Raw genomic sequence first — 27,422 nt, 5'->3', positions numbered from 1 at the left:
AGATGCAATGGGTTTCCCCCAGAGCACAAAAGTGGGCAACCCTTAAGAAATATTTAGTTTAAATTAGCATGAAACATAGAAGCATAACTGCCTCCAACATGCAGGGTGGAGGGGTAAAGGCAGGGAGCAAAAATACCATTATCAACAAGATCTAAATTTTAAAGTGAGGAAATATACCCTTAGATACATTCATTATACATTGTTTGTGTATACCACACATTGAATTATTCATTTGCTGAAAAAGTCTCAGAGACACACTCTATATAAATACTATAGCAAACCAAAGTCAATAGTAAAGAGTCAGCCTCAGATTCAAACACTCAACTACAAATCTTCATAGAAATATTCATTTTCCAAGCTCCTGAGGGTAAAAGGCTAAGATTATTTTGCTATACATAAGACACAGTTCTCTAAAGACCCTCTTCCATGTAATTCTAAGATGAACACTTGTTTTGATTTCAGCGGTATACGACGTCAGAGGACAAATTCACCCACTGAACTGTAGACATCATTTGCAGAGACCAAAGATATAGATACAAAAACTCTAAGACTAAAATAAATCAGTCACTAATGATCATCTCAGAGTTTCTCATCAAGATAAGACTTTCTGCCAATTTCTTTAGTAAATTAGTCATCCACCTCTTTTTATGGTGCAGTATTTATCAAGTCTCCTCTGATGCTGTGTTTGTTTTTCTTAGATTTCTTTTATTAGGTAATCAGTTCCTCCCTTTGTCTACAGCAGTGCCTCTGTGTGTCTTAGAATTTATTAGATTTCATAGTTAAATATGTGGTCACATATAAAGTCATTCAACATTTCAAAAGCACCTTCTTCAGCTTGAACTTCATCCTTGCACAGAAATCCGTATCTGCCCATAGCTATTGGAGAAACCAGAATGTTTTATTTACAATAGTCGAGTATGTGCTGCCTTGACAGGATGATAAGAAAAGCAGTGATTGAGCCTTTCCTTGCACAGAACTGGCACGCAGGAGTTATCAAATAGCTGTGCAATAGATACCAAGTCCTGCTTAAACATTGCCAAAGCAATTTGTCACCAGGGAATGTCCATATCCTTAATGCACAAATAGCAGAGGCACTGCCTCATCAGTATCACATTAATCAGGGGCTGTGCAAAGAGAAGTGTTTTAAGAGATTAGCCAAGTTTTTGGAGAAGCACTGCCCCTAGGCTAGCCAGCTGCCAGCAATACCCTGCTCCTGGGTACTGGCAGTGCTCCTGCCTTCCCCCTACTTTGCCCAACACGGCCACATCACAGTCCACCAGAACCAAGAGGATCAGCCTGATTTCATAACACAAACAACCAGCCTGATGTCCTTTCCTCACAGGATTGGGAAGCACTTGCTGCAGACAAATCCCTTAAACAATCTACTCGTTGTTCAATAAAATGCTTGTCACACATGTTCATCGTTATAATCCTTTGCAGTCAGATAGTACTACCCATCTGATGAGCTCAGCCTACAAATTTAGCTTGAATCTGGTCTGACATCTGCCTTGAAGTATGCTTTGATTTGAAAATCAAGTTAAAACTCTGCCTAGAAATGTCTCTGTGTGCATGTGTGTCTGTGTGTGCCTGGACACGTGGATAGAAATTCCTAATAATTCAGTACTGTTTGAATGAGCACCACAGGCCATCTGCCAGTAACTGTATTTCTAAACTTGGAAAAAATAAGAAAGGAAGAGATATTTTAAACCTTTTTTCTCATAACAGCAGTGATTTTTCTGGAAATTCAAGCAGCTCTGAAAGGGATGTACCATTTCCAAAGGCAGCTCTTTCTCAACAGGTTTTTGAATTCCCCATAACTCGATGTCTTCATATTCTACCATGTCAAATAAGGACAAAAAAATACATCTTCATCTATCCAGGGTCCATATGGCAGGTGTTGTCCAAGGCATTTGGGATCTCGGATGTAAAGTGCCAAAGAAGGCAAAACCATCCTGTTAAATGAGGGCAAGGCAGAAATTAAGTGCACTGCCAGAATGTCTTTGTGGATCATGAAGGTCTCTGAAATCCTGTGTGCAGAAATTTGATATTCAGGAGAGACTTCTTAGTTTAGTCTGTCAGTTTTTAACACTGTAGTGTATGCAGCATACTTTTTTATTTTCGTTCCTACAGATTTCTCCCCAAATTTGTTGCAATTAGAAATCCTTCATCACAAGAATTTTCTGGGGAAAAAAAAAACCTCCAACCAAAATCACAAGCCTACCACTAATTGACTGGGCTGCAGTTAGTGTTTCTTTATCAGACTGCCATTGCACAGCCACAGCAGCCTCTTCTGAACATATATTCATTGAGGCTTTTTCACTGTAATGTTTCTTTTGTATTTCTTGTAGTTAATCATTAAAGACAAAAAAAAAAAAAAAAGAAAAAGAAAGGAGAGATCCAAGAATTGCAAAGTATAAACTCACTAATGGAAAAAACTGCACACTTGAATTTTATAGTCCTCAGAGCACATGATATGAAGACTTGTGAAGCAGGGAAAGTCTCTCATAAATGCTCCCAGATCTTCCTTCAGTAGCCATTTCAAGCAACCAATATCTGGTTTCCTTTTTTAGGTAAAACATGTTGTTATTCAGCTTGAACTACCTGGGGTCTAGAATTCTGAGAAAACTAATAAAATAGGTCTTCTACACAGTTCTATTTTTATATCATATCCAAAGCACTGCAAACCAGAGCTATTACTTCAAATCAATGTTTTTCTGTGTCATTGAGACACAGGTGTGTGGTAACAAGCATAAAAAATCCAAAGGACCTGTGAATTAAATAAATCACCAGAAATCCTGATAAAGAGGGAGAGACAAAGAGACAGACCTAGAAAATTAAACTGCTACACTGCTCTTGAAGGATTACAATTTACAGCAATGAAAAATGTCCTTGCAAATAACATCATCAAAAATTTCCAAGAGATGAAATGTCAAATACTAATGTAATATTGCTAAATATCCCACATATAAATCCAATTTCAGTGACATTAAAGAGTCAGAAGGCAGAGAACTACCATCTAGAGAGGGAAGGAGTGGAGATATGCCTGAGGAGAGAAAGGTCCAGAGATGTGGGCCAGAATCAGCAGCCCATTAGGCTCTCCAGCCTAATGAATTCGCACATGGAAGTGAATCAGCACAATAGCTACTTCTTTCTGAGAGCGGGAAACAAAGGAGCCTTCTCCTTTTCACGAACCTGTCAGGTTTTATGTATGGCCCAGTCTTATATTTAGTTAATTTGTTCAGAGCAAAAAAGTCTAAGTGGCATAAACACCATGAGCAACAAGGGTGTCTAAGTGATACTTGTGTGGTACCTAGTGCCAAAGTGCTGCAGGGGCACCCAGGTGCAGGCCCACTGCTCCCCACTGGCATGATGCAGCTCAGCAAGCAGCTGCTCTTCCTCCACTCCTTCAGGGAGCTGCAGCACTACAGACCTGCCCACAGGAGAGGAAAAGGCAACACAGCAATCCCCAGGTTACATCCCAAGTACCCACTTCACAAGCCAGAGATGGGGCAGAGGTACAGGAGGCATCTGCCTCTCATGGGCTCCCAGCTGGAGGCCAGCAAAGAGTCCCCATCAGGTCCTTATTGCAAAGGACCAGGTTTGCACCAGAGCACATAAAGGCTGTGAAAGCCATGGCTTCTGGGGTCTTGTGCCACAGCCCAGACTCTGCCAAGTCTTTATCTTGCAAGCCAGGCAGGTTCCTGCCTGCATGGAAGCCACTGGACTGTGGGCCATGTCTGGGTACAGATACAACTTTTGAAAATTATATCGACTGCAGACTTTTTAAGGTTGTAATTGCAGGGTTGGTGGAAGGTCACTGAGCAAATGCCATTTCTGATGGTGCCAGATTACAGTAGGCCTACTTCTGACATCTTCCATCCGTCACCTTGGTATTTCTCCCCTTGATGCTCCATGGCCCAGCCCAGTCTGCAAAGTGCCACAGTCCTCCCTCACACCCCTTCTGACTCTGGCATCCATGCTGTCTGCTGTGGGACATCTGTGTGACCAGGGCTGCTGAGCACACATCTCTGCCCAGCCTCATTCCATCCTTTCCCTGTACAGTACTCCTGCCTGTACCCATCTGAATGGTGATGGAGAAAGCACACATAGCCCCAAGACCATGATTCACCAGCTCAGATCAACACAAATATGGCGATGAGGGCAGCTGGCATTCATTCATAGAATCATGGAATCATTAAGGTTGGAGAAGACCTCCAAGATCATCGAGTCCGACCTCTGACAAACACCACTATGCCAACTGAAGCCTAGAATAAGCATCCAGTCATTAAATATTATACATGCAAATATTGGCTTTCAAAGTTATTAAGTTGCAAACAACGTCTGTCTGGGAGATTGAGGCTTTTCTACTCTGTGTTTCTGAACAGTGCCCAGCCCTGTGGAAGCCCAGTCCAAGGCAAGGAATCTGCTGTGGACCACCCCCCTGACTGAAATGCCAAACCAACTGTGATTCAGTACTCTTGTTCAGCTGGGATGAAAAAGCAAGCCTTTTGCAGAGGAAAAATCCCATTCAGAGCAAGACCAAAGCTACTGCTGTGGGCAGGCCCCGTTGTGGTAGGTACATGGCTACCCAGCGCAGGCGAGATGGAGGAGCCTGCATCTGATTCATCTTTCTCTTCAGCTTAGCTCCCTGTAATGCAAAAATCAAGAATATACCAGGGTGCTTCTCAGACAGAGAACTTCAAGGGGAATTCTCTGCCCGGCAGCCTCGCTCATCCTCCATTTCTCCTGGCATGTCTTTGAGCTGCTGTGGCTCTGTGCAGGCTAAGTGGGGACTGCGAAACCCCGACAAAGGAGAGTGAACCAGTGGGATATTTCTATTTCTGGAATTGCCCATTAGAGAAGCTATTCTGCGGCACACAGCATGCCAGCACACTTTAAAAAATAAATAGGAACAGGAATATTAGCAGGGGAAGCATATGTGGCCCTCAGACCATGACTCATCGGGTTAAATCGACCAGCTGAGGTCAGTGCTTCTATTTATCAGCTTTTAGTTGCACGTATGGCAATGGGGACAGTGATTCTATTACTTAAATTTTACATGCTGTGAAAAATACGGCAGTGATTAATGTCTGTAACAAGCAGCGAGATGTGCTGCTTTTAGAATTTGGAAGCTATTTCAAGGTCAAGAGTTTTAGTTTTCTTCATAAAGTGGGTTTTCAGCTGGTAAAGTGGACTTCCCACAGATTTCAGGGTCTGTATTTATGGGCAATAAAGGTATTTTGTGCTCTCATCATCATCCAAACCCATCTGAACCACAGCTTGATGAGAAAAGCTCCCCTAATTGCACTTCCACAGTCACCCATCCTTCATCCTTTGTGGGGCCATGAAAGCACTGACCGTAAGCTGATGTCAAACATGAGTCTATTTTGATAAATACAGAAAACATTTCTGGGATGTGGTGCTGGATTTCCCAAATTTTGGATAAAAAGCATCCTCCTCTTTAGCCGGTCTGTACCCTGGCCCTTTATACCATCAGTGGGAGGGGGCTCGATGGTGCAGGTGAGGGGCCCTTGTCCTTGTTTTGCTCATGGGCTGCTGCATCGGGGTACACTGAAGCTTAGGCTCAAACAGTTGGTGGGAAACAATCTCTCTGAGGAAGGTCCACTTCTGTCGCTGGGACATTGAACTTAGAACATTATGATAGGTGCAAATAACCTTATATTCGTGTTGTCTTATGAGTTGCTCCTATTTTCACTATGAAGTTATTCCATTCTGGTTTTTACTGTCAATTAAAGAAAAAATCAGGGGTAATGCTGATGGGAGGACATTATTGCCTTCTGTCAAACACCCAGAAGTCCATAGATGTGTCCGGGTACAGAGCAATTGTACAGAAGGAGGGATGCTCTTCTGTCTTTTCTTTCACCGTGGAAGCACAGGATGATGAGAGGGCAAGCCCAGAGCTGGAGAGTAACTGCATTATCTCCAGTTATCTCCGTTTCCCAGCAGAGAAGCAGGGGTAAGTTAAAACGGAGTGACTCACTGCTCTGATTCACATCCCACTGCTGTTATCCTTCATCCCTCTCCGCATGGGTAAACAGGGGCTCAGCAGGTCTGCTAAGGGAAAGCCACACTGCACAAGCAGGGGAGCTCACACCAGAGGCAGAGATTGCAGCACAGTCTGATCTCTGCTGATCAAAACTAAGAGCAGTAACATAGGGAAGCCCCAGCCTAGCAGCTGTGTGGCTGGGGAAAATACTGATTGGGAGACCACAGGCATCTGCAGGGCACACCCATGAGAGGGACAGCATAAGCAAAGGGTGAAAGGCTGGGCCACACAGGCCCAGTTTCCCAGCTGCCATCCCCAGCAAGGAGAAGGGTGAAGGGTCTGTTAGGAGTATTAGTTAACCTTTCTAGGCATTCTGGATGGTGCTCAGCACCTACCATCTCTTCCTTCCCAGCAAGCCTCCTCATTTATGCCCTGCTCCTGCACTCAGACATGTTCCAGAGACAAACCCCTGTCCTTCCAGCCCTGCTCAGCCTCGCACACCCGCGGCTGTCTGCCTGCCTGCAGCTTCCCAGCAGTCAGACCCAGCCACCAGAATGCGTAAAACTTCCATGGTAATTACAGACAAACCGTGGTGCTGGTTGGGCCTGTGCTGTAATTACCAGCAGCAAAGATAAAACCTCCGAGCAGGCTCTCAGAGCTATTTAGATCGTAATTCTGCTCAGCTTAGCAGTGCTCCCCGCAGCAGCATCCGTCTTTCAGCAATGTCAGCCGGTCACCATGCGGGGTTTCACGCAGAGTTACCTGATCCCTCGATCTTCAGGTTCTTCATTTGTGTAAGGGCTTGTTTGGGCTTTTTTGTTTGTTGATTGTTGATTTTTAGTTTTAGTTTTTTAAGGCCAACTTCGGTATGAGATGTTTCGGTAAGTTTTTCTCCCCTAAAGCTCTCACTAGACACCGCTTCCAAGGTTCATACTCATGAATTTCATTATTTCTGATGGAAATCACATGCATCCCAGGTCCCTGGAGCATTGAGGGGAGGTGATTTAACTACTAATGTCAGTCTGATAATTTTGTACCTAGGTTTGGAGGCATCCTCTGCGGCCATTTCTCCACTAAGTGCTTGGTGTCTTGAATTTTTCATGGCTAAGACATCTATGACTAAGGCATCCAGAAAGATTATTCTTTTTAAATACAGGTTAGCTACTCTTTTATTTGATTTGTGTGGGTGTTATTTCACTCAATGCTTCAGTGTCTTGTGACCCACTTACAGGCTGAAACAGGCTCCAGTGAACTTTCATGCCTTTATATTCAGGTTGCTCTTAACTTACGAAAAAAAAACCCCTGCTGAAAAAAACAACCAACCTCTGAGGCAACTATCCTTGAGTTTTAAAACAAAAATTACTCTCCTGCGTAAGTGATTGTAAAAGTGTTCTATCAGTTCAACCCATGAGTCTCATGAGCTATGAGGGCAAAGTGGGTTCTCAGCAGGTCTTGGGGTGCCAGGCTTTTCTAGAAGGATAAGAAGTGATGGGGACATTCATGAGCTTTTGTTAGCCCTTGTGAAAGCTAATGTCCCACATCCAAGAGGGTCACAGGCCCAGGGCGTCTCCAGATTTACCTGTGGCGATTGGGGTGAAATACTGCAAAGGCTCTGGTGCTCCTCACCCACCTCCCAATCCTCCCCTAGGCAGGAGAGAGCACTGGGAGAGCTTCCAAGATCCCTTTGGAAGAAGTTTAAAAGAAAAGGAAAAGAAAACCTACTTCTACCCCAAAACAACAGTGCCCTTGTGAGGAGCTCTGTTGGTGCCTAGCACTTCATTTTATTGGCATAATTGTGCCAGAAGAATGTGCATGGTCTTCTGTACTGACATGCCCTTAAGGAGTTTAAGCAGTTCAATCTGTCTTTGAAGAAGCTGTGAGGTGACTTAATTACAATGTCAATGCCTATTCATAGGGGAAGCATCACGATATAATGGCTGGAAGTTACAGTCAGGATACTAACCTCAGAAATTTAGGGAATTTGCACAGTGTCAGCACCATGATAACCTTATCCAAATCATGTTAGTGAAGCATGAAAAAAGAAGTGTAAAAGTCTCTTGTTATCCTTACACCATGGCATGACGTCTTACCAGAAAATCTGACCTAGCCAAACCCCATGATGTACAGTGGGAAACAGACACAGTTTTTGGTCAGGAGATGGGATTAGATTTACTGTCAGTCTCCCCTTACCTTCCAAGTCACCACTGCACAAGTTCCTGCAGCTTCAAGGAGAAACTTGGCCACCTCAGAGCGAGCAAAGTGACGATGGAGATATATAGAAATATCCCAGTGACTCTCTGCAACTTGGAATACTTAACTTGCTGGAATACTATGCATTTTGGTGGGTTTTGGTTTGTTGTGGGTTTGGTTTTTTTTTTAGGAACCATGCAATATAATAGGTCATGAAGGAAAACTTACAAGAAAGCAAAGTGATTCATTTAGATAAAACATGGGTGGAGAGAACAAGAATTGTCCCTTCAGTCCTAGAAGTAAGAGGTACCTAAATAAGGTGCATTTTACATAAAAACTTAAGAAGTCCAGTTCATGCATTACAGAACTCTGCAACTTAAATGTGAGGTGCTTACTGACACACAGATGGTTTGTCCTGTGATAAAAGCTAGAGACCTTTCATCCACATAAACAAAGGCAACAAGGACAAGGACTGAACCAACATAACATTTTTACAATCACTTAAAAACAAAGGCAACGAGAACAAGAATTGCACTGATGTAACATTCTTACAATCACTTATACAGAACAAACTGTTTTCTAAAGGCAACAAGTGCTTGCAGGGCCCATGATTTTCCTGGGAACTGAGGTCAGTCTGTGCTTTCAGTGAGTTCAGTTCACAGCTCTGTTCCTTCCTTTCTGCTCCATCCTGTCTCTGGTGCATCCCACTGTGCACTCAGAGATCCAGTTTTGAGTGGCAGCTGTAAACCATTCTTTCTGATAACACGAAACACCTGCTTTAAAAATTCCCCTTTCTTTTTCCAAAGATTTTAATGCTCTTCAGAAAGGTTGGTTCACATCCCCTGTGGCTTAAAGCAGACAGATAGTAAGACTCAAAGTGCTGGGTAGTTTCTAAAGAAATCTGGAATGCCTACATGCTTTTTAATTATATAGCTATGTGCACACTTAATTTAATTAAAAAACAATTACCACAATTTACGATATGAGTACAACTCTTTAGCAAACTGGAACTGCAGCTGAGCTTGCTTTTTAACTCTTTTTTGTTGTTGTTGATTCTGTGTAAAGGATCCTGGCTGATGTTTCTCCTTGTGATGAAATAACAAAAGACAGTTTGTTAGGGTAGGTGCTGTGGCTGTTCATTTCTGAAGTGATATTGGCCTTTTACTCTTCCTGAGGCAGGTTGGACGGAGGTGGCAATTTGTTTATTGGACTTAAATGATGTTGAATTGAAAAACAGGAGACGACAGGAACCTATGCCTAACACTGGTGTAAATGAGAGAGTCTCTTACTGTGCAGACCAGTATAGTAGGAGAGATCCCTGCAGGGAATACAGGTTCGTGCTGCATCACTACGTTCCTTGACATTCATTCATAAATATGGATGTGCATTAATTAGGAAAGGCAGGTATTTCACTAGTGCAGGTATGTTATTCTGTTTTTGAAGAAAGTGACAGGTTCTGTTTAAACAGAAGTATCCACAATAAGGATCTTCTCCCTAATGTTTGAAGTAGGGAAATAGCTTTATAAATAACACCCATGGACTCGCAGGACTTTGCAAAAGCTCGAAAAACTTCTCATCTCACGCTGCTCTGACAGCACTAGGCAGAGGTGCAGAATTTCTCCTGCTCCCCACATCCCTCGTGCCATGCTACAGGTGGATCTGGTGCCTTCCTTGGGTTTTCCAAGGGATGAGACTCCTTGGTGCATTATCTGCCTGATGTTGTTGTCCTCTTGCAGAGGAAGTGTTGATTCTGGCAGTTTGGCTGGCAATATCTCCAGTTTATCTGTCACATTAGACATCCAAAATCTGCATCGAAATTCAGTCCCGTGAAAGAACTGAGTAATGTTTCTGGCTCATGTAAAATTTTGGGGCACTGGGGGCATTCAGGACAAAGCTGAATAACACTGCGAGGACTGCACTTCTGCTGATCAAAGAAAACAAGAGCAGACCACCCTCTATTTCCCAGTCCCTCCCTCTGCTATTTGACCAGCCTGTGTTGCAGGAAGCTTGGAGTATCCAACTTCGCAGTCACAGTCAGAGCAATGAAGCTGATCACAGGATTACAGGAATATTAGCTGAGAAGGACCTTTGGAGGTCATCCAGCTCAACCTCCCACTTGGAGTGGGGTTTTTGCCAACACCAGATCCGGTCAGCTGTGGGTTTGTCTAGACCAGAGTATAAGACCTCCAAGGATGAAGACACTACAACATCTCTGGTTAGTCTGTTCCAGGGCTGTAGCACCCTCCGAGTGAAGAAATTTTCTGACGTTCAAACTGGAACTTCAAAGGTGCAGTTTGATGCTATCAGTCACTACTACATTATCTGCTGCTACTGAGATGAGTTGGTCCCTGTTATTTTTGTAACTCTCCCACCATGTTGTTGTGCGTTGTTGGGGTAGGTGCTCTGACTGTTCATTTCTGAAGTGATATTAGCCTTTCCCTCTTCCTGAGGCCCTTGTCTTCCACAGCTTAAAGAGTCCCAGCTCTTTCTACCTCTTCTACTTTTCTATCTCATGCCCCACAGGCTCAGGACAATCCTGACCACCCTTTGCTGCACCCTACTTCCTTAACATCCTTTCTGAACCAGGAGACCTGAAACTACATGTGACATGGTACTGCTGATGTTGATAAGATCTCCCATAGCTTCTTTCCAAACGTGCAGTAGACACGGTGTTGAAAGCCTTCTTGAAGCCCAGTAGACTTACATGCACTGTTACTCCCCTTCAACCCCCATAGCCGGGCATTCCATCACAGGCCCAGTTTGCACTTGATGAATCTTTGACCATTTCCTAGTACATTCCTGCCCTGTTACATGTTTGGAGTGGACTCAGGAGGCTGTGCTTCCCACACCTCCCCAGGACCCGACACAAGGCTGACTGTACCCTGTTCTCCATCTCAAAGACAGGCACAACACTGGCCCTTTCCCCAAGCACTTCTCTGAGTCACCATGATTACTCCTAGCTGCAGCTGTCTATCACTCTCAGCTCCTTGGGGTGAATCCCACCCAGCCATATGGATCTGTGCACATCCAGCCTCTCTGAGCAGTCCCTGAAGCTCGCTGCCCCTTCCAGCCCCAGCTGTTGTGGCACACACCAAGCTCTGGTGCAGAGAAGAGTACATCAGCGTTTTCTCATCTCTCATGTCACTTGGTTGTCTCCCTGGTTCCCTGGTGGACCCACAGTGTTCAGTGTGTGCTGCCTCATCTGGGAACAACATACGTGACACTGCCTTGAGAACCCGCTGGATCTCCAGTGCCGAGTGTGGGAAGCCTACGGGCAGAGGCTCCTAGCCTTGGAGAGGGGAGGAGCCTGGGAGCAGAGAAGCTCCCACAGCAGCTTTGGCAGTTGGCTGCAGATCTGAAACAGGCAAGTGGCAAATCTGCAAAGCCCCGAGCAGCTCAGAGACACTGACGTGGGAGGGCTGGGAATCATTCTACTGTACAACCAAAGAACTAAGGACCAAGGAGAATCAAACCTCATTCATTACTGCAGCCCCACAGGGTTTCTGAGCTCCTTTCTGATGGATGTAACCTGCAAGGCACACTAAGAGCAGGAAGTCACCAACCTGCTCGTACCTCTAGTTTTCTCCTGAGCAATTAAGTTGTGAAGCTACACTTCAGCTAAGGCTGCCTCTTCTATCACCATGCAGAGAAATTTAAAATGTGTCAGACGTTTCTGCTGCTCATGGCTCACAAATCCTTAACCCTTGTGCTCACTGTCAGCCATATGTGATCTTGGCGGCAGGTCCTGTCCATTCCACACAGGAGAAAGAACCAAAAATAAAAAAAGGAAAACAAAATTAATTCAGTACAATCAAAATACAGCTTTGTTTCCTCTTAAAAGAAAATGTAAGGAGTTGGTTCAAATGTCTTTATACGCTGCGTGCAAATTTCTCTGCGTATCAGTGCCGCTCGTACAGAAGGGATTCTGGTGTCTTTGGCTCAGCATCTCAGATTTGGGTATATTAAAATGTGTGCAAATCTTCGGCTGGATCTCAGAAGGAAGCTCTCAACAGCTAGAGCCCTACATCATGCAACATCCTTGCAGCAAGGCACCTATTAATGCAATGAATTTAAGCCCCATTTCCTGCTTGCAACGTATCCAACAAACAGACTTCAGTTGTTATTCCAAATGTGTTTATAATTGCATTTTATTTCAGGCCTGTTTTATTTGTACGTACTCCAGCTTAAGGAAGGTCACACGCACTCCCTTGTTTCAAGCCCAGACGCTCACCCACACGACGCGGTGTTTTCCTGGATGACTGGAACCTCTGTGAGCAGCTGCTATTCCCCTCCCACGCGGGCACAAGAGCAGCCCCAGATACATCTGCAGTGTATTGACTGGTGGGCACAAGCCAGACGTCTCCTTGCACAGCTGCTCCACCTCCTCTGCTGTGCTCAGAGGAGAATCCTTGACTGCAAAGATCTCCCTGGCACACGGGGAGTGGGGACCACTGGGAGAATGGCCTCCAGGGGAAGATGCTCAGGGCTGTCATGGCTGTGAGACTCATGGCCAGTCTGGATGGAGACCAGCTCCCACATCACCTGAGAGGCAGCAAACATCCCCAGCCTCTGGCCCACGGCCAACTCCAATTTCAGTGTGGGTGAAGAGTAATGAAGCTTGTATCCGTACAAGATTTTCACTGAGAACACTGGCCTGAGGAATCCCAGACCTTTCCAGGACAGGAAGCACCCTTGTACCAATTTTTGTTCAGGTACCAGTGTCACTTCTCCACAAAGGACTCTGCTCACTGCCCCTGCTGAGGTGGGTTACCATGGGATTGCTGCTTGGAGAAATGACCTGGCTTTGATAAATTTCTTCTGCAAGTCCTCTGAAAACACAAGGTCTGAGATTTTTAATGGTCTGTTCAGCAATGCAAAACCTTTTTTAGCTAAATCTTGTTTTCAGAAGTGTCTGAGGTCCTCAGGAGCTTAAGGAATCAGAGCAGCCTTTTAAAATCTGGTTGAGACATGATTTGGCTTCATTTGAACAGTCAGGAAAGAAAAAGGACCTATAAAGACAGCCTGGAATGGCAAAGAAATCTTATAAACTGCCTGTCATTGCACTTTACAACCACCAAAGTCTTATCCTAACACCTACCTTCAAGATAAATCCCAGGGCAAAGGGAGAAAAAAAATTCCAAGATTTGAATAAATGTGAAAAAGGAAGGGGCAACAAAATACAAATCACAGAATCAACTAGGGTGGAAAAGACCTCTGAGATCATCAAATCCAACCTATGACTGCACACCACCTTGTCAACTAGACAAGAGCATTAAGTCCTTAAACACCTGCAGGGATGTTGACTCCACCACCTCCCTGGACAGCCCATTCCTATGTCCAATCACTCCCTCTGTGTAGAACTTATTCCTGATGCCCAACCTGAACCTCCTCTGACACAGTTTAAGACCATGTCTTCTTGTCCTACTGAGAGTTGCCTGGGAGAAGAGACCGACCCCCACCTGGCTACAACCTCCTTTCAGGTGGTTGTAGAGAGTGATGAGGTCCCTCCTGAGCCTCCTCTTGTCCAGGCTAAACAACCCCAGCTCCCTCAGCTACTCCTTACAGGACTTGTTCTCCAGCAGCTTCACCAGCTCCATTGCCCTTTTCTGGACCTGCTCCAGCATCTCAACATCCTTCCTGAACTGAGGGGCCCAGAACTGGACACAGCACTCCAGGTGTGGCCTCACCAGAGCTGAGTACAGGGCAAGAATCACTTCCCTGCTCCTGCTGCCACACTGTTCCTGATGCAGGCCAGGATGCCATTGGCCTTCTTGGCCACCTGGGCACACTGCTGGCTCATGTTCAGCCTCCTGTCAATCCAAACTCCCAGGTCCCTTTCCACCTGGCTGCTCTCCAGCCACTCTGTGCCCAGCCCGTAGCGCTGCAGGGGGTTGTTGTGGCCAAAGTGCAGGATCCAGCATTTGGCCTTGTTGAACCGCAATCCATTGGAATCAGCCCAAGTTTCCAGTCTGTCCAGGTCCCTCTGCAGAGCCCTCCAGCCTTCCAGCAGGTCGCCACTCCCTCCCAACTTGGTGTCATCTGCAAATTTGCTAATGATGGACTCAATCCCCTCATCTAAATCATCCATAAAGATGTTAAACAGGACTGGGCCCAGCACTGATCCCTGGGGGACACCACTGATGACGAGACACCAACTGGATGCAGCTCTGTTCACCAGCACTCTCTGGGCCCAGCCCTCCAGCCAGTTCCTAACCCAGCACAGAGCACCCCTGTCCATACTCCCTGTTCCAGGAATATGTTGTGGGAGATGGTGTCAAAGGCTTTGCTGAAGTCCAGATAGACACATCCACAGCCTTCCCTCATCCACCTGGCAGGTCACCTGGTCATAAAAGGAGATCAGGTTGGTCAGGCAGGCCTTGCTCCTCCTAAATCCTTGCTCACTGGGACTGATCCCCTGTCCATCCTGTATGTGCCATGTGACTTCACACAGTCCTGAAGGACTGGTGCATTAGATGATGGTAAATCCTTTCTGAGCCAACATCAAATGCACTAGATGTGAATGAACTGAATGGTGTATCAGTAGTCAAGAAAATAGAAAGACAAAAATATTTTAGTCCATTTTGACAGGAAAATGGCTTATGCGATCACATTGTATCTACGCCTTTCTGCTCCCACTTATCCTTTTTAATTAAATGCAATACAAGAAACCTGCCAAATAGTTTAAGTGTCTACAACTCTATACAAATACTACCCAAGTAGAGATGGGTTTTTTTGACCTGCAGCACAAACTCAACTCTTGTAACAAGCAGAGTGCCCAAATGGGAAAATTACTCTTCTTTATAATGCTTGCACTGCAGGAAAATCTCAAGAGAAAGCAAGTCCTTGAAACACTGGCTCAGGCACAAGATCTACTTGGAGAACTGGAAAAATCACAATCTTCAACTGCAAGTTCTCCCCCTGTATGGACAATAACTTGCTTTTGAAGCAGGCAGAGCAGTTTGAAGGTAAATTAGCATCAGTTTTTGTTCACCTTAACAAACCACATGTTATGAGCTGTAGCAGGTAACCAGCTGCTTCAGTCCAGCCACCGAGGCAGGCTGTATTGACAAACCCATTTGCTGAAGGGGAGGTTCCCTGAGGCACTGTCAGGGAATCAAACCAGAGGGGAAAGTAACTCTGAGGACACAGCAATGGAGAGTCAAGCTTGAGCTGACAGTAAAACTGAGACAAAAAAATAAATTAATAAAAAAGAATTAGCAAGAGTGGGAACATTCCAGAATCACTGACTCATAGAATCATTTAGGTAGGAAAAGACCTTCAAGTTCATCAAGTCCAATCTATGACCAAACATCACCAAGTCACCTAAGCCACAGCACCAAGTGCCACAGTCCATCGGTTCCTGAACACTTCCAAGGGAGGTGACTCCATCACATCCCTGGGCAGTCCATTCCAATGCTTCATCATCCTTTCAGTAAAGAAATTCTTCCTGATGTCCCACCTGAACCTCCTCCAGCACAGCTTAAGGCCATTTCCTCATCCTGTCACTGGTTCCCTGGGAGAAGAGACCAAGCCCCACAAGGCTACAAACTCATTTCAGGTGGTTGTAGAGACTGATGAGGTCTCCCCTGAGACTCTTCCAGGATTAACATCCCCAGCTGAAACAGCAAATTGTTTGGAAGTACAGAAATGTGGGGGCAGGGGAGAAAGCCAAAGGCTACTATTTACCAGCTTTTCTTTTCCTATTCTTTTCTGCTGTCCTAGGAGCCAGGTTTTCCTGTGTTCCCACACAAGGTTTCTCCTCCTGGGTCAGAAGGCATTTCTTACTGTCAGCTCTCCACAGGCTTCATTCTGCTGTTCTGTAAGCAGGAGAAAACAAGACTCTTCGGGAGAAAACTCCAGATCTTATTCAGAGATGAACATGGGCAGCAGCTCTGACTATGCTTCTTCCCCCCAGCAAAGACCCTCTCTCACTCTGATCCAAGGCAGCTGCCCCCTGCACATACCTGAAATCTCTTCATATTTGACACTTACAGAGCACCTGACAGCATCTCATTTTAGAGAATCACCTAATCAATTAAGTTGGAAAAGACCCCTGAGATCATTGAGTCCAACCTCTGATCGAATAACACCCTGTCAGGTAGCCCATGGCACCAAGTGCCACATCCAGTCTTTCCTTACACACCCTTTCCAAGTTATTAGGCTGTTATATACATTAAGCATTACCCCAAAATAAACAAGTTCCTTTTTTCAAGAAATTAATACTTCTCTGAAACTGGACACCCCTTCACCCCCTCATATGGGAAGACAGATGGGCAACAGGGGAAATCAGGACATAGCGGGCTGTGGCTACCTGAACTGCCTGAAGCCCAGCCGAGACTTTGATGAAAGTATTGAGTTCTGTTTCCCAAACTGGTGAACACCACAGTCAATGGAAAGTACTGAGCAAATAATAAAAAAAAAAAGGCAAACCTTTACATATTGCATGCATGCGATACACAGTAACCACCTGCAGCTCGTAGCATGAAAGGGTCTTTATTTTATTACAGTACAGATTCAGTCCAGTTCACAGAGAACACATCAGTCAATACATATCTTCACTTTGTAGGAGAAATGGGCATGAACACGTGAGCACTCAGTCACCAGCCTTGTATCACCACTTTATGCACGTTTTGCCTCAAAAGTATCGTTTATGGCACACAGGTTTCACCAGCATTCCATGAAATAGCACTGCAACGTCAGCTCTAGAGACACAGGAGAGGAGGATGTAAACCTCAAGGACTGTGAAACTATATATATGCACTGCTTGGGGATTTAACTTTCAAAATCCTGTTTTTCACTTGAAAGTTTGTTTTAAAATAATGTGTCCCTGAATAATACATGTTTTTTTTTCCTTGAGGCACATGTTCAAGTTCAGGCTATGGATAACAGTCTTCACTTCAAGCAGCCACTGAGAGCTGAGGATCTGGAGAAGATAGCTGTCTGGAAACCAGGTCTCCATGAGCTGCAGTAGCAGCTACCAGGTAGAAGGGTACCTGAATTTCAGCAGAACAAAGCAGTCTCCTACCTTTAACCATTTTATTAGATCCTGAAATAGGAATGAAGGCAACCATGTCAGCTAAATCAGTTCCTGTTAACCTACCAAACTTACCTTTCTTGAGGCTTTGGGCTTTTTGAAGCACAACATAGGACTCAAGACTCCAAAAGCTCATCTATTTCCCCTGCACATCCAGGCTTACAACAGGGGGTTCAGCAAAAGACACTGCTGCTCTTCACAAACCCGCTGTCGCTCACATCACATTTCTTTGACATGTCCAGCACCAACTCTCCCCATCACGGTCAGAGGTACTATCTTTAAGCAAAATAAAGCTGATAAATACTGTGTGCAGTTATCCCCTATGTGGAAAAAAAAAAGTCAAAAAATCTCAAATCATCTTTTGAGAGGGGGAAATAAAGCATGACTTCTTTTAAACCATACTGGCTGTAAAGGTGATAAAACACCAATATCCCCCACAACCAAACACGAAATCAGCAGGAACACAGAAAATACTCACAGAAAGAAGATGAGAGGCCAGAAAAAGGACTATGAATTGTACGTTTAGTCAAAAGCATGTTTCAAGCAGCTTAGATTTTCAAAGCCATTTTAAAAGTTTTGTGCACATAACTTGCTCCTGCATACTCCACTGTCTTTCTGACCTTTCCACCTAATCACTTTTTTCTTCTCTCAAAGAGCAACAGAAAATAAGAAAATGGATCACAGGACAGAGAGACAATGAAAGCAGTGAGTTAGCATATAATAGCAAGTACAGAAAGTAAGCTTCCGTAAGCTGTCCAATGTAAGAGCAACATTGCAATTTTCATTCTTCCTCCACTTAAAAGCAATCTCGGTTTGAAATGTTTAAAAGACAATGTTCCAAGTTCATGCCCAAGCTCCTCAAAGTTTTAAACACAGCATCTTACAAGTGAGAGAACACTGTCTGTCTTTTTATTTGTAAACCAGAGTCTGAAATATCTTACAATATACTTTTTAATTTCATTTTTCTAAAGAAACAGCATTAAGAACCAAAAGAACAGTGTGCCATTAAATGTTAAGGACCTGTTGTAAAAACCTTTATTAAAAAAGGTTATGCAGGTATGATAAAAATAAGCTGTGTTTTAGTGTCAATTACTTAAGCATCTAAATGATCGAAAATGAAGTGCAAAACTGGAAGTCCAGTCACAGATGAGGCTGTAGAGTTGTGCTCAAGATAAAAGAGATCTACCCATGGCAGGCACAGCTGCACACTCACAAATTAACTCAAGTCTGTCCCAGCCATGAATCCTGCAGATCCGAACAACACCACTGATTAAGTCAGTCTGAACTACTTAATATAAATTCTCCCTTTCTAATAAGAAGGATATTAACTAAAGCTTTCAGTTAGGCAATAAAACCTTTCTAATTAGCAACAAAAAATAAAAGTGACATGCTTACTCTGTTTCAGGCACTTTCAAGATCATAGTTTATTTACTGTAGGTAAAAAGCTAGTATACAGATTAAGGGATCCCTTAAATTTCAACTCTACAGTTATACACCATCTAGTATTCTTGCTCTTAATATTAACCAAAAATGTTTCTAAACACCTGTAAGCCCCACTATAAATCTGCGTTGTTATGAAGAAAAAAAATATATAAATCAATGCCTAATTTTTTCAATGCATAATATTTACACTGTGAAAACAATGGGAAATAACAAGCAGTAGCAAAGAGGCAGCAGATTTTAAAAAGCCAAAGTTTTATATAGGTTTTGGGGTTTTTTTTACAGTAGTGTGCTAATCAGCATAATTGTGTATATAAAAATGAAAATATAGCAGAGCGTCCCATTACAGAAATCTGAATTGTCTGAACTGCAGTCATTACTTGCTAACCATTTACATGCAACACCTGCTAGGACTGACTTTTTGTCTTTAAAATGTAAAATAGTTTGAGGCTTAAGACACAAACATTAATTTGTGTACAAATTTAAAACTGCACTTAAGAATGGTACTGGTCACGAGCCTCTTCCATACAGAGGGGGAAGGAAAGAAAAAAGTACAAATGACAATAGAAAGCGGTCTCCTTCCATTCACTAATTTTCAAAGGCAATGCATAGACTGAGAATACCTGGATGGCAAACTCCAGAGACTCTGGAAACAAACAGCTTTCACATACAAGACCTTTGCAGGAGGGCCTTTCTTTGCACCAAATGGCAATGGCTGACAGCAAATAAGGGGCACCAGGTGTACAAGTAAGTAGGTCTTGCAAAATACTAAGATGGGGCAGTTGTTAATATACAATTTGAACTATATATACAATATAATGGAATGTATCCCCTCACAAAACTGGTTAATGAAACAATTGGACCTTTCTATACTAGCCTTATGACTCAGCTACTGTTCTAATGAAAATATAAGTACACAAGAGACTTGCATGGAAAGTAATATGTATGGGGCATTTTACAGGAACTATTGACAAAGCTGCTTAATGGCATTTCTGCTTTTAAAGTAATCTTGTTAGATATAATTGAAAACATCTGTGTATAAAATGTCCTGACAGACACTTCAACATGGAGCTTTGGTGACTTAAACCATTTCAATAACAAGGTGAAAAATTAAACAGAATATTTAAGAGAATTCAAACTGAATAGGAAATGGAATGCCAATATGGCAGTTAACCCTTTTTCTGTTGTTTTTAAACAGGAAAGTCTCTTGTACCAGCAGAATCCTGTATACAGATAGACAGAGAAGTAGGGAATACACCAACTTATAGTTACCATTAAACAAAAGTCAATTCATCATGTGAGAAGGTACAAATTACAGAAAACATGAATAGTCAATAGAAGAGAAACAACGGGTTTACATGAAAGAAGAGAGAACGCTTCAGTCTGAACGCAGTTACTTTGTGAAAGCCGCTACAACAGCCCAGAGAACCTCATTCGTGTTGGTTTTCATACATTCAACCTCAGGGTCTAAATCCAGAAGCTGCCGCACTCTCTTTGTGGCTAAATCGTACTGCTCGTCCAGGAGGGGGGCAAAAGCGTTCTCCAGGACATCCGAGGCGTGGGCCAAGTACACCAGTGCCAGCAGGCGCTTGTCCATGCGGTGGGGGTCGTTCACCCATTTGTCAAGAACCGCTTCTTGAACCTTCTTGATGAGGCGCTGTTTGATATTGTTGTTGGTGAGAGGGTGGGTAGTCATGTCAAAAAGAAGGAAGTTCTGTTTCTCTGTTGTCAGTACACCTTTTTCCACTAGATTTTTGGCTAGCCGTTCGCGGACATTTCGTAGCTGGTAGTGCAACTTCAGTGGGTTCCATGTTTCACCTAAAAAAGGCAAGAAAAACACAATAGTCAGACAAAGGTTTGTATTATCGCAGTGATTTTTTTCCCACTCTGTGGTGCAGGATGAGCTGTCAAACTCATACAGTTGAGCATTATACTATGACACTGTGCTCCTGTCAGCATTTCTCTGATCCCTGACCTACCCAGACACAGGCACAGAGACAGAAACCAGCAGAGCCTCCTTGGAGGAACTCTGGGGTACATTTAAAGTTTGGATGAAACGCATGGCTAAGCCATGTCTTGATTAAAGATATGAGAAATAAGCAGTCTCATAAAACAAAAACCAAACCAGTCACAAAGAAAGAGCTTACTTTTAATAAAACCAAGCATCCCCCTACAGTATTGTGTATTTGTCTGTATCCAGCCTTTTACCATTTCAGAGACTGGAAGAAGTGTCATCGCCTTTCTTTTGCCACACAGATAAGATCATGCACACCCACCCTGCGCATTTCTTTATTTCTTCAGGTGTCCATTCTTCTCCCCCTTCATACCTCTACCAAATGAAACAGTGAACATGCACTGTGTGAGTGCGTGAGGGGTGCCTGTGTGCACATGTAGCACATGCTGGGCAGGGCCTTTAATGTTTCTATATTAATTATTTCTAATGCTTTTTGCTAAGGCAGGAGAACACTAAGACAGTGTGCAACTGTGTGCCCATAGAGAAGGAAAATGAAAAAGCACAAAATCAGCATCAACAGCTAGTGATAAAGCTAAAACTGTTTAGCAATGAGAATATCATCACCTTTGCTAATACTTAACAGGCTAAAAATTTTAATTCGAGATTACCCAAGTATTTATCATAAGTATTAAAATCCCCTCCTCAAGTAAAAGACTATGCATTTTAAGAGTCAAGAAAAGAAAGAGCATTAAGTATTTCTTACAAAGATGGAGGCTTTCTATAAACGATATGACTATTTCTATACCAAGCTCTTAAAAAATTTATTGGTTAACATACAGTAACAACTACAATAATCATAAACCACAGATGACTTTGAGGTGATGGAGGGTGACATACACTGTATCCAAGTAACAGCCAAGTTCAATAATCAGATGAGGTGACTCCAACTACAGAGTGACAGGCAGAGAAGCCACCCAGGCCTGGACTACACAAGTCTCATTATATCCCACACGTCATTGAATGTGACTCCTCAGCTGGATCATACAAACACAAAAAAGTAGTCTCCTTACTACCCTTCACAGGGCAAAGACTATTTCCTAGATTTTTTACGTTTGTCATGTGGACCAAAGTCAGTGCTGTGGTGACACCTTGTGACCAAGCTCCTCAATTACACAAGGCACTTGTTCTGGCACAGAGAGATGTTTGCTACATCCAGAGGAAATGTGACATTCTGATCCCAGCCTCTGTATTCCCTACACTTGCTTCCCTTAGAGGCTATCTTATAAACGTGGGTCTGGCAAACTTCACCTTACACATCTATATAAATACTTCTATGATGGCTTTGAACTCATATGTAACTTAAAGCAGCATTCTCCACATTGGTGATAATCATGGATAAAGTAGCTATTTTCCAGGACAGACCTTGGCCCTAAAGCAAAATTCTAACAGAGTTTATGAATTTATTAAATAAAAGAAAACAAAACCAAAGAAATGAATGAATGAAAAACCCCCTAAACAAACTAACAAACAAAAAAAAACCCACACAGAAATACTTCTCTTCAAAGGACAGTCCTCTAAATCACAGAAAATGCAAAGAACACTAATGCCATCCAAGAATTAGTAATTAATAACTATGTGTAAGTAAAAATGATTGATTCAAGCCTTAGCCACAGTACTGATGACAACTATCTTCCCAGAGCCAAAGCTCAGTGTGGTCAGGAAAACCTTTGCTTTGCTCAAAGCAAGCCTAACAACACTGTTCATTCATTAGCTGACCTTTTTTGAATTAGCCCTAACTTGATGTGCTCTGCACTGGGAGAGAAGGTGAAATGTCAGCACAAACTACGTATTTGGGACATGAAAAATGAATTGTTTTTGCAGGCTGTAAAAGTGAAGGGGAGCAGAGTGAGAACTGAACTGCAAGACTGCAGCAGTCATGCCCCCTCCTGACAAGGGCTGCTTTGTAGTCCTGTCTCCCTGCTGCCTGACAGCCAAGGAGCAGGAGAGGATGGACAGCAAGGACCTGAGAATGAACTGGTGCTCAAGGAAGGCTGTTCAAGGTAGTGCAGGACGAATGGAAAGAACAAAGAAAACAAGCAGAGCAAGGTGGAAAGATTTTGCTCATCTTTTCAGCTCTTACTGGTTGTAAGAACTGACAGATTTAAATCGACAAACTCTCAAATCTCATTACTCCAGACCTCCCAGTTCCATTGTTGACAAAACATGTTTGTTTTCCCATTGGCACAACTGAAGTACAACTCTTGTCTACTCCAAGGAAGCTGCATTTTACATGTTTCGTGAAAGTGAATGAACACTGGTGATCAATTCTGTCTACAGTTCAGCCTGGAGAACTGAAGGCTCTAAGGAAACCTTACTGCACTCTTTCAGTGCTTAAAGGGGGCCTACAGACATTTTAGCACGGCCTGGGACATGAGATAAGGGTTTTAAAGTGAAGTAGGTCAACTGAGATTAAAGGAAGAAATTTTCTACAGTGAGAGTGCTAAACACTAGAAAGGATTGCCCAGAGAGGTGGTGGATGCCCCAGTCCTGGAAACATCCAAAGTCACACTGGATGGGGCTCTGAGTGGAAGGTGTCCCAGCTAATTACAGGGAGGTTGGACTAAATGGCCTGTAAATGTCCCTTCTACGCAAACCCAAATTATTGTATGATAACTGGCATTTCATTTGTTTTGCAACAATTTAGCAGCTTCACAGGAAGAGCTCTGTGCAAAGTACTCACCTTGAAGACTTTGTTTTGATCATCAAGAAGTGTCTAACATTTTAAAATATTTATTACATTTCTTCAGTTAATGAAAAAAACCAGAACTCCTGACTACTGTTTCTTTATGACTAATGGCCAAGACACCCTCAGTTTTCACATCTGAGCTATGAGCTCCTGATCTCCCTTCTCTACCAAAAGATCTGAAAATTGAATCCACACACTTAGGCTCCAAACTTCCACTAACCCTCACTTCCCAACACAGAGAGAGGCAGTTACATCTCCAGGGTGCAGTCCTGATTTACATCAGTCAGTGGGAGACACCTCTTCCACCGAGTTGAGATGTCCTCTGACACTTCCATACAGATCCTTTCCGTATCAAGTCAAATCAAAAGCAACAGTTACTTATATTTGATTAAAGGCTACAATCAACAAGAGACTACCCTAGAGGACAGACTAATTAACTTTTTTGCATACTTTCTCTCAAAAAACCTTACAATATAATCTCTAGTGATGCCAGATAATTAGCTTTACTGGGATAAAAAAAGGCAAATACGTTATGTCCAAGGCTTACCACTAAGCAGTTCAATCCAATTTTGTACTGTTTCAGGAGGCTGGGTCTCTTTTATGTGTTTCAGAGCTTCATCAAGCAGAACATCCCCTGTAGGAGCATCTGACTTGCAAATCACCTAGGACAGAATAAAATGCAGTCAGTATTTCCACTTAATTCATATATGACAAACACACCCACCAATAAAAAAGAAATCTGTTATGAAAAGCAAGGACATTTTTAAAAAAGAAGGAGCTATCTCTTAACAATAACACAACTTTAAAAAAACAAACCCTAATTGTAAAAAAAACCTAAGGCTCTAATTCACAGATATATGAAGTCTGATGTTATCTGTTACTTAAATTAACCTTAATGGACTAAAACTATAGTATTAATAACAAACTTAAAACCTAATTTTTTTAAGGAAAATTAATCACTTACCCAGCCAGGTCGCTTAGCTCCCCAAAACAAAATACACTACACAATCTTAAATTAGATGGCAGTCTATTTTACTGCATCAAGTCAAGTTATTCAAAATACTTCAGCTAAACAATTAGGTCATGTGAAAATAAAAAAACAGTTACAAACTGAAAAAGCACAAAAACTAGTTTTCTTCTTCCATATGTTAATGGATAAAAATAGGTTCAAGGCAACATCTGCAAGTTTTACAGCTCTGAAGAACATACTGCCCCATAACACTGTTCCACTCATTAACAGTAAAAACATTTGTATTAGGGAAAATACATATGTACTAATAAGCCCCTTAATATGCAACAATAAATGCTATTTCATTTTCTTTATTTAATAACTTAATTATTTGGGGTTTCCCTTAAGAAAACATAAGAGAACAACCAAAAAATTTATTCAGAATAATACAATAAAATTTAAGGATTTGAGTAACTGCTTGTTTATCAGTATACATAGTATTAAAACCATGTATAAATACAATTTCTTTTCTGGTGGGGAAAATTAAGAGCACTAAATGAAAACTTACAGATTAGGCCAGCCCAGATCAATATGTTTAAATCAAATCTATCTTTCTCTATTAATAGAAAAATTACTACAGTTTCAAAGCATTTATTAAAATAATTATAATCCGACAATTTAAGTAGTTTTACAAGTTAGCATTTCATAAGCATCAGGTAAAAGATAATAGGTCATTAATACATCAACAATCCTTACTACAAACAACAGAGAAGGGCAATGCATTTTCATAGGGTCTGTTGATGACACTGAAATGAGTTGCAATGGTAAGACAACTTCAACCCTGGCAAGATGATCCCCAGCCAAGGTACAGAAGTGCACCGAGTGAACTTAAATTAAGGATGAAATTAAAATTGATGAAGAGATCTCTGTGACTACCTAACAGGTCATAGCTGGAATGCTATTTCAAATTTTGATGGTCGATATAAAGCACAGAAATGAAGACTTCCAATAAAAATTGGCAAGAATGAACCAGCCCACAATGCCAGGCTAAAAAGTATATTTAGATCTAAAAAGAGAGTTATTTTTACAAAGAGGGTAACAGAAGTTTAGGGAGACTACTCTGGCAAATATAAAAGCTATCAGCTTAGTCTGGAAATACAGAAGATGTGGAGCACACTCTCAAAAACTTCAACAGGCAAATTAAAACAACCTGGTTGTTGAACTGCATTCAGCAGTGGAGAATTTTAAGACTAAACATCTGCCAACGAGGGACTAGAGAAACCTCACTATCTGTTATTGCATCCAGACTAGATGGACTCCTGAGATGATGCCCAGGTCTCCATTTTGGGGAGCTGGATATCACTCCAACATAAACTTCAGATATTCAGTTTTAAGAACACATCTGCATTTAAATCCCTACTTGAAACGAAGCACACAACAATACATATTTATCTTTCTGATTCACAAGCTTGCACGGCATCACTGAAAACCTTTATTAACCACATATAATTATATTGCACACCTTCCAGTTTTGTACCAAGATTTTGAACTTTTGGAAGTGCCTGTTCTTTCATTAGGAGCACACTTCAAGCTGGGATTTTAAGCTGCTAGGCTGCAGATATTAATAGGCACCTTTCAGATATTCCTTTAATAATTAGCCTAAAACCAGCCAACTTAGTCATCTTTACTTCTTTTCAAAGCTGACGTTCCAGCAGTATTTTAGTTTCTTTGAAGTGTCTCATATGATTAGTTTCACAGTAAGCTCTGTTACACTGCATCTCTCCACCCTGCTGCAGGTGGTACCTGGTACTCACCATCTCATTTTAGCAGGTAAGATGTGAAGTTCTCTTTCTAATCTGATTTATTCTTAAAAACAAACAAACCTCATTGAAGAGATTAAAAATGCTTTTAAGTCTAAGATGTAAGAAAATGATTTCTCCTTTTTTTTTTAAGTTTAGAAAATAGCTTCCCTTGCTTATTGGGGAGTTAAAATACTTTTTTTTTCCACTGCATAGAAGTTTAAGAAGCCAGCACGAATATAATGCACCATGACAATAGAAGCCTAAATAAACAGGCATTTATAGGAAAGAGCTCTAAGGAGCACAGGGGCCTCAGTTCAACTCAGGACTCCATAAGCTCTTTTGAAGCCACAATGCAGGGATTTTCTTTCCAGGTTTACCAAGTTCTCTGCAGCCAAATACTGTTTCTCCTCACTCCTCTGCTACACTGAATATCCACATCAGTTTCTTCTGATTATCCTTCCCTTCAAATAAAAGTATTTCAGTTCACTTTCATAATATTTCTCTTCCCCTCCCCTTCCCAGTGCATGGAGACAGGCAACAGGCGACAGCAGCAGCCCCAGACACCTCTTTGTCTTCATTGATCTGCTCTTACTTGAAGGATTAAGTGATGAATCCTTCTTGACTAACTCTCTTCAGAGTGGGAAATCAAATAGGTTTGGGGGATCTCATGAATTTAATCACAACAGAAGATTAAGCTTCCACAAGGGGAGCTAAGGTAGAGAAAGAATCGAAGATCCTTGTTTTTCAGAGATGATGGTCTTCAGCCTGACTTCAAAAAAAATCACTTTATTCATATTTTTCAGTGATTTATCAGGTATTAGAATTGTCTGGTATTCATCTACTGAGAAAATTTCAATAAGACAGAATATTTATGTTTTTCACAATGAAGTTTTGCAATTCAGCAAAGCTAAAGATTAAGCCCTTTCTGAGTTGATTTTTAAGTTAACTTCATTGTTTAGTTTCAATCATGCGTGAACTGCTCATAATTGTTAGCAATAAAATATTTTAGTAAATCTGCCAAGGATTTGTTGGAATTAATTTTGCTTTTGATAACTCTGTTGATTTGGTTTGCTTTCTGAAGCTCTGAGGCAATGCAGAGTACCATTTTCCATTTGCAAACCTCAACATTCAATCATTTGTTTCTAAAATTGATCCCGGTACATAGAACTCCAACACAATGCAGTGACTACACACTCTTAAGCCAAATTTATAAGGATGTTGCAATGTATAAGACATCTTATCCAGTTTCAAAGTCCACCAGGTCCTTGTGGACTCCTTTCTCAGTCTTACTTGTCTCTCT

The 27,422-nt window shown here is 42.3% G+C and overlaps 1 protein-coding gene across 1 annotated transcript in view; it reads right to left on the bottom strand.

Moving 5' to 3' along the window:
* Positions 1 to 16,671: 16,671 nt before the first annotated feature.
* GOLPH3 (golgi phosphoprotein 3) overlaps positions 16,672 to 27,422 on the bottom strand; it is a 31,695-nt gene continuing 20,944 nt past the window's right edge. Inside the window, exons 3-4 of the mRNA XM_050329162.1 lie at positions 23,919 to 24,033; positions 16,672 to 20,489 (exon numbers count right to left, since the gene is read on the bottom strand). Coding sequence (XP_050185119.1) covers positions 20,065 to 20,489; positions 23,919 to 24,033 — 540 coding nt within the window. The 3' untranslated portion in view covers positions 16,672 to 20,064. The remainder of the gene's footprint in view (positions 20,490 to 23,918; positions 24,034 to 27,422) is intronic.

This window comes from Myiozetetes cayanensis, unplaced genomic scaffold (genome assembly GCF_022539395.1).
Source record: "Myiozetetes cayanensis isolate MyiCay16 unplaced genomic scaffold, myiCay2020 scf4, whole genome shotgun sequence".
In the NCBI taxonomy this organism is placed as follows: Eukaryota; Metazoa; Chordata; class Aves; order Passeriformes; family Tyrannidae; genus Myiozetetes; species Myiozetetes cayanensis.
Note: the sequence above shows the minus strand (reverse complement) of the source record. Positions and strands in the feature narration are given on the sequence as shown.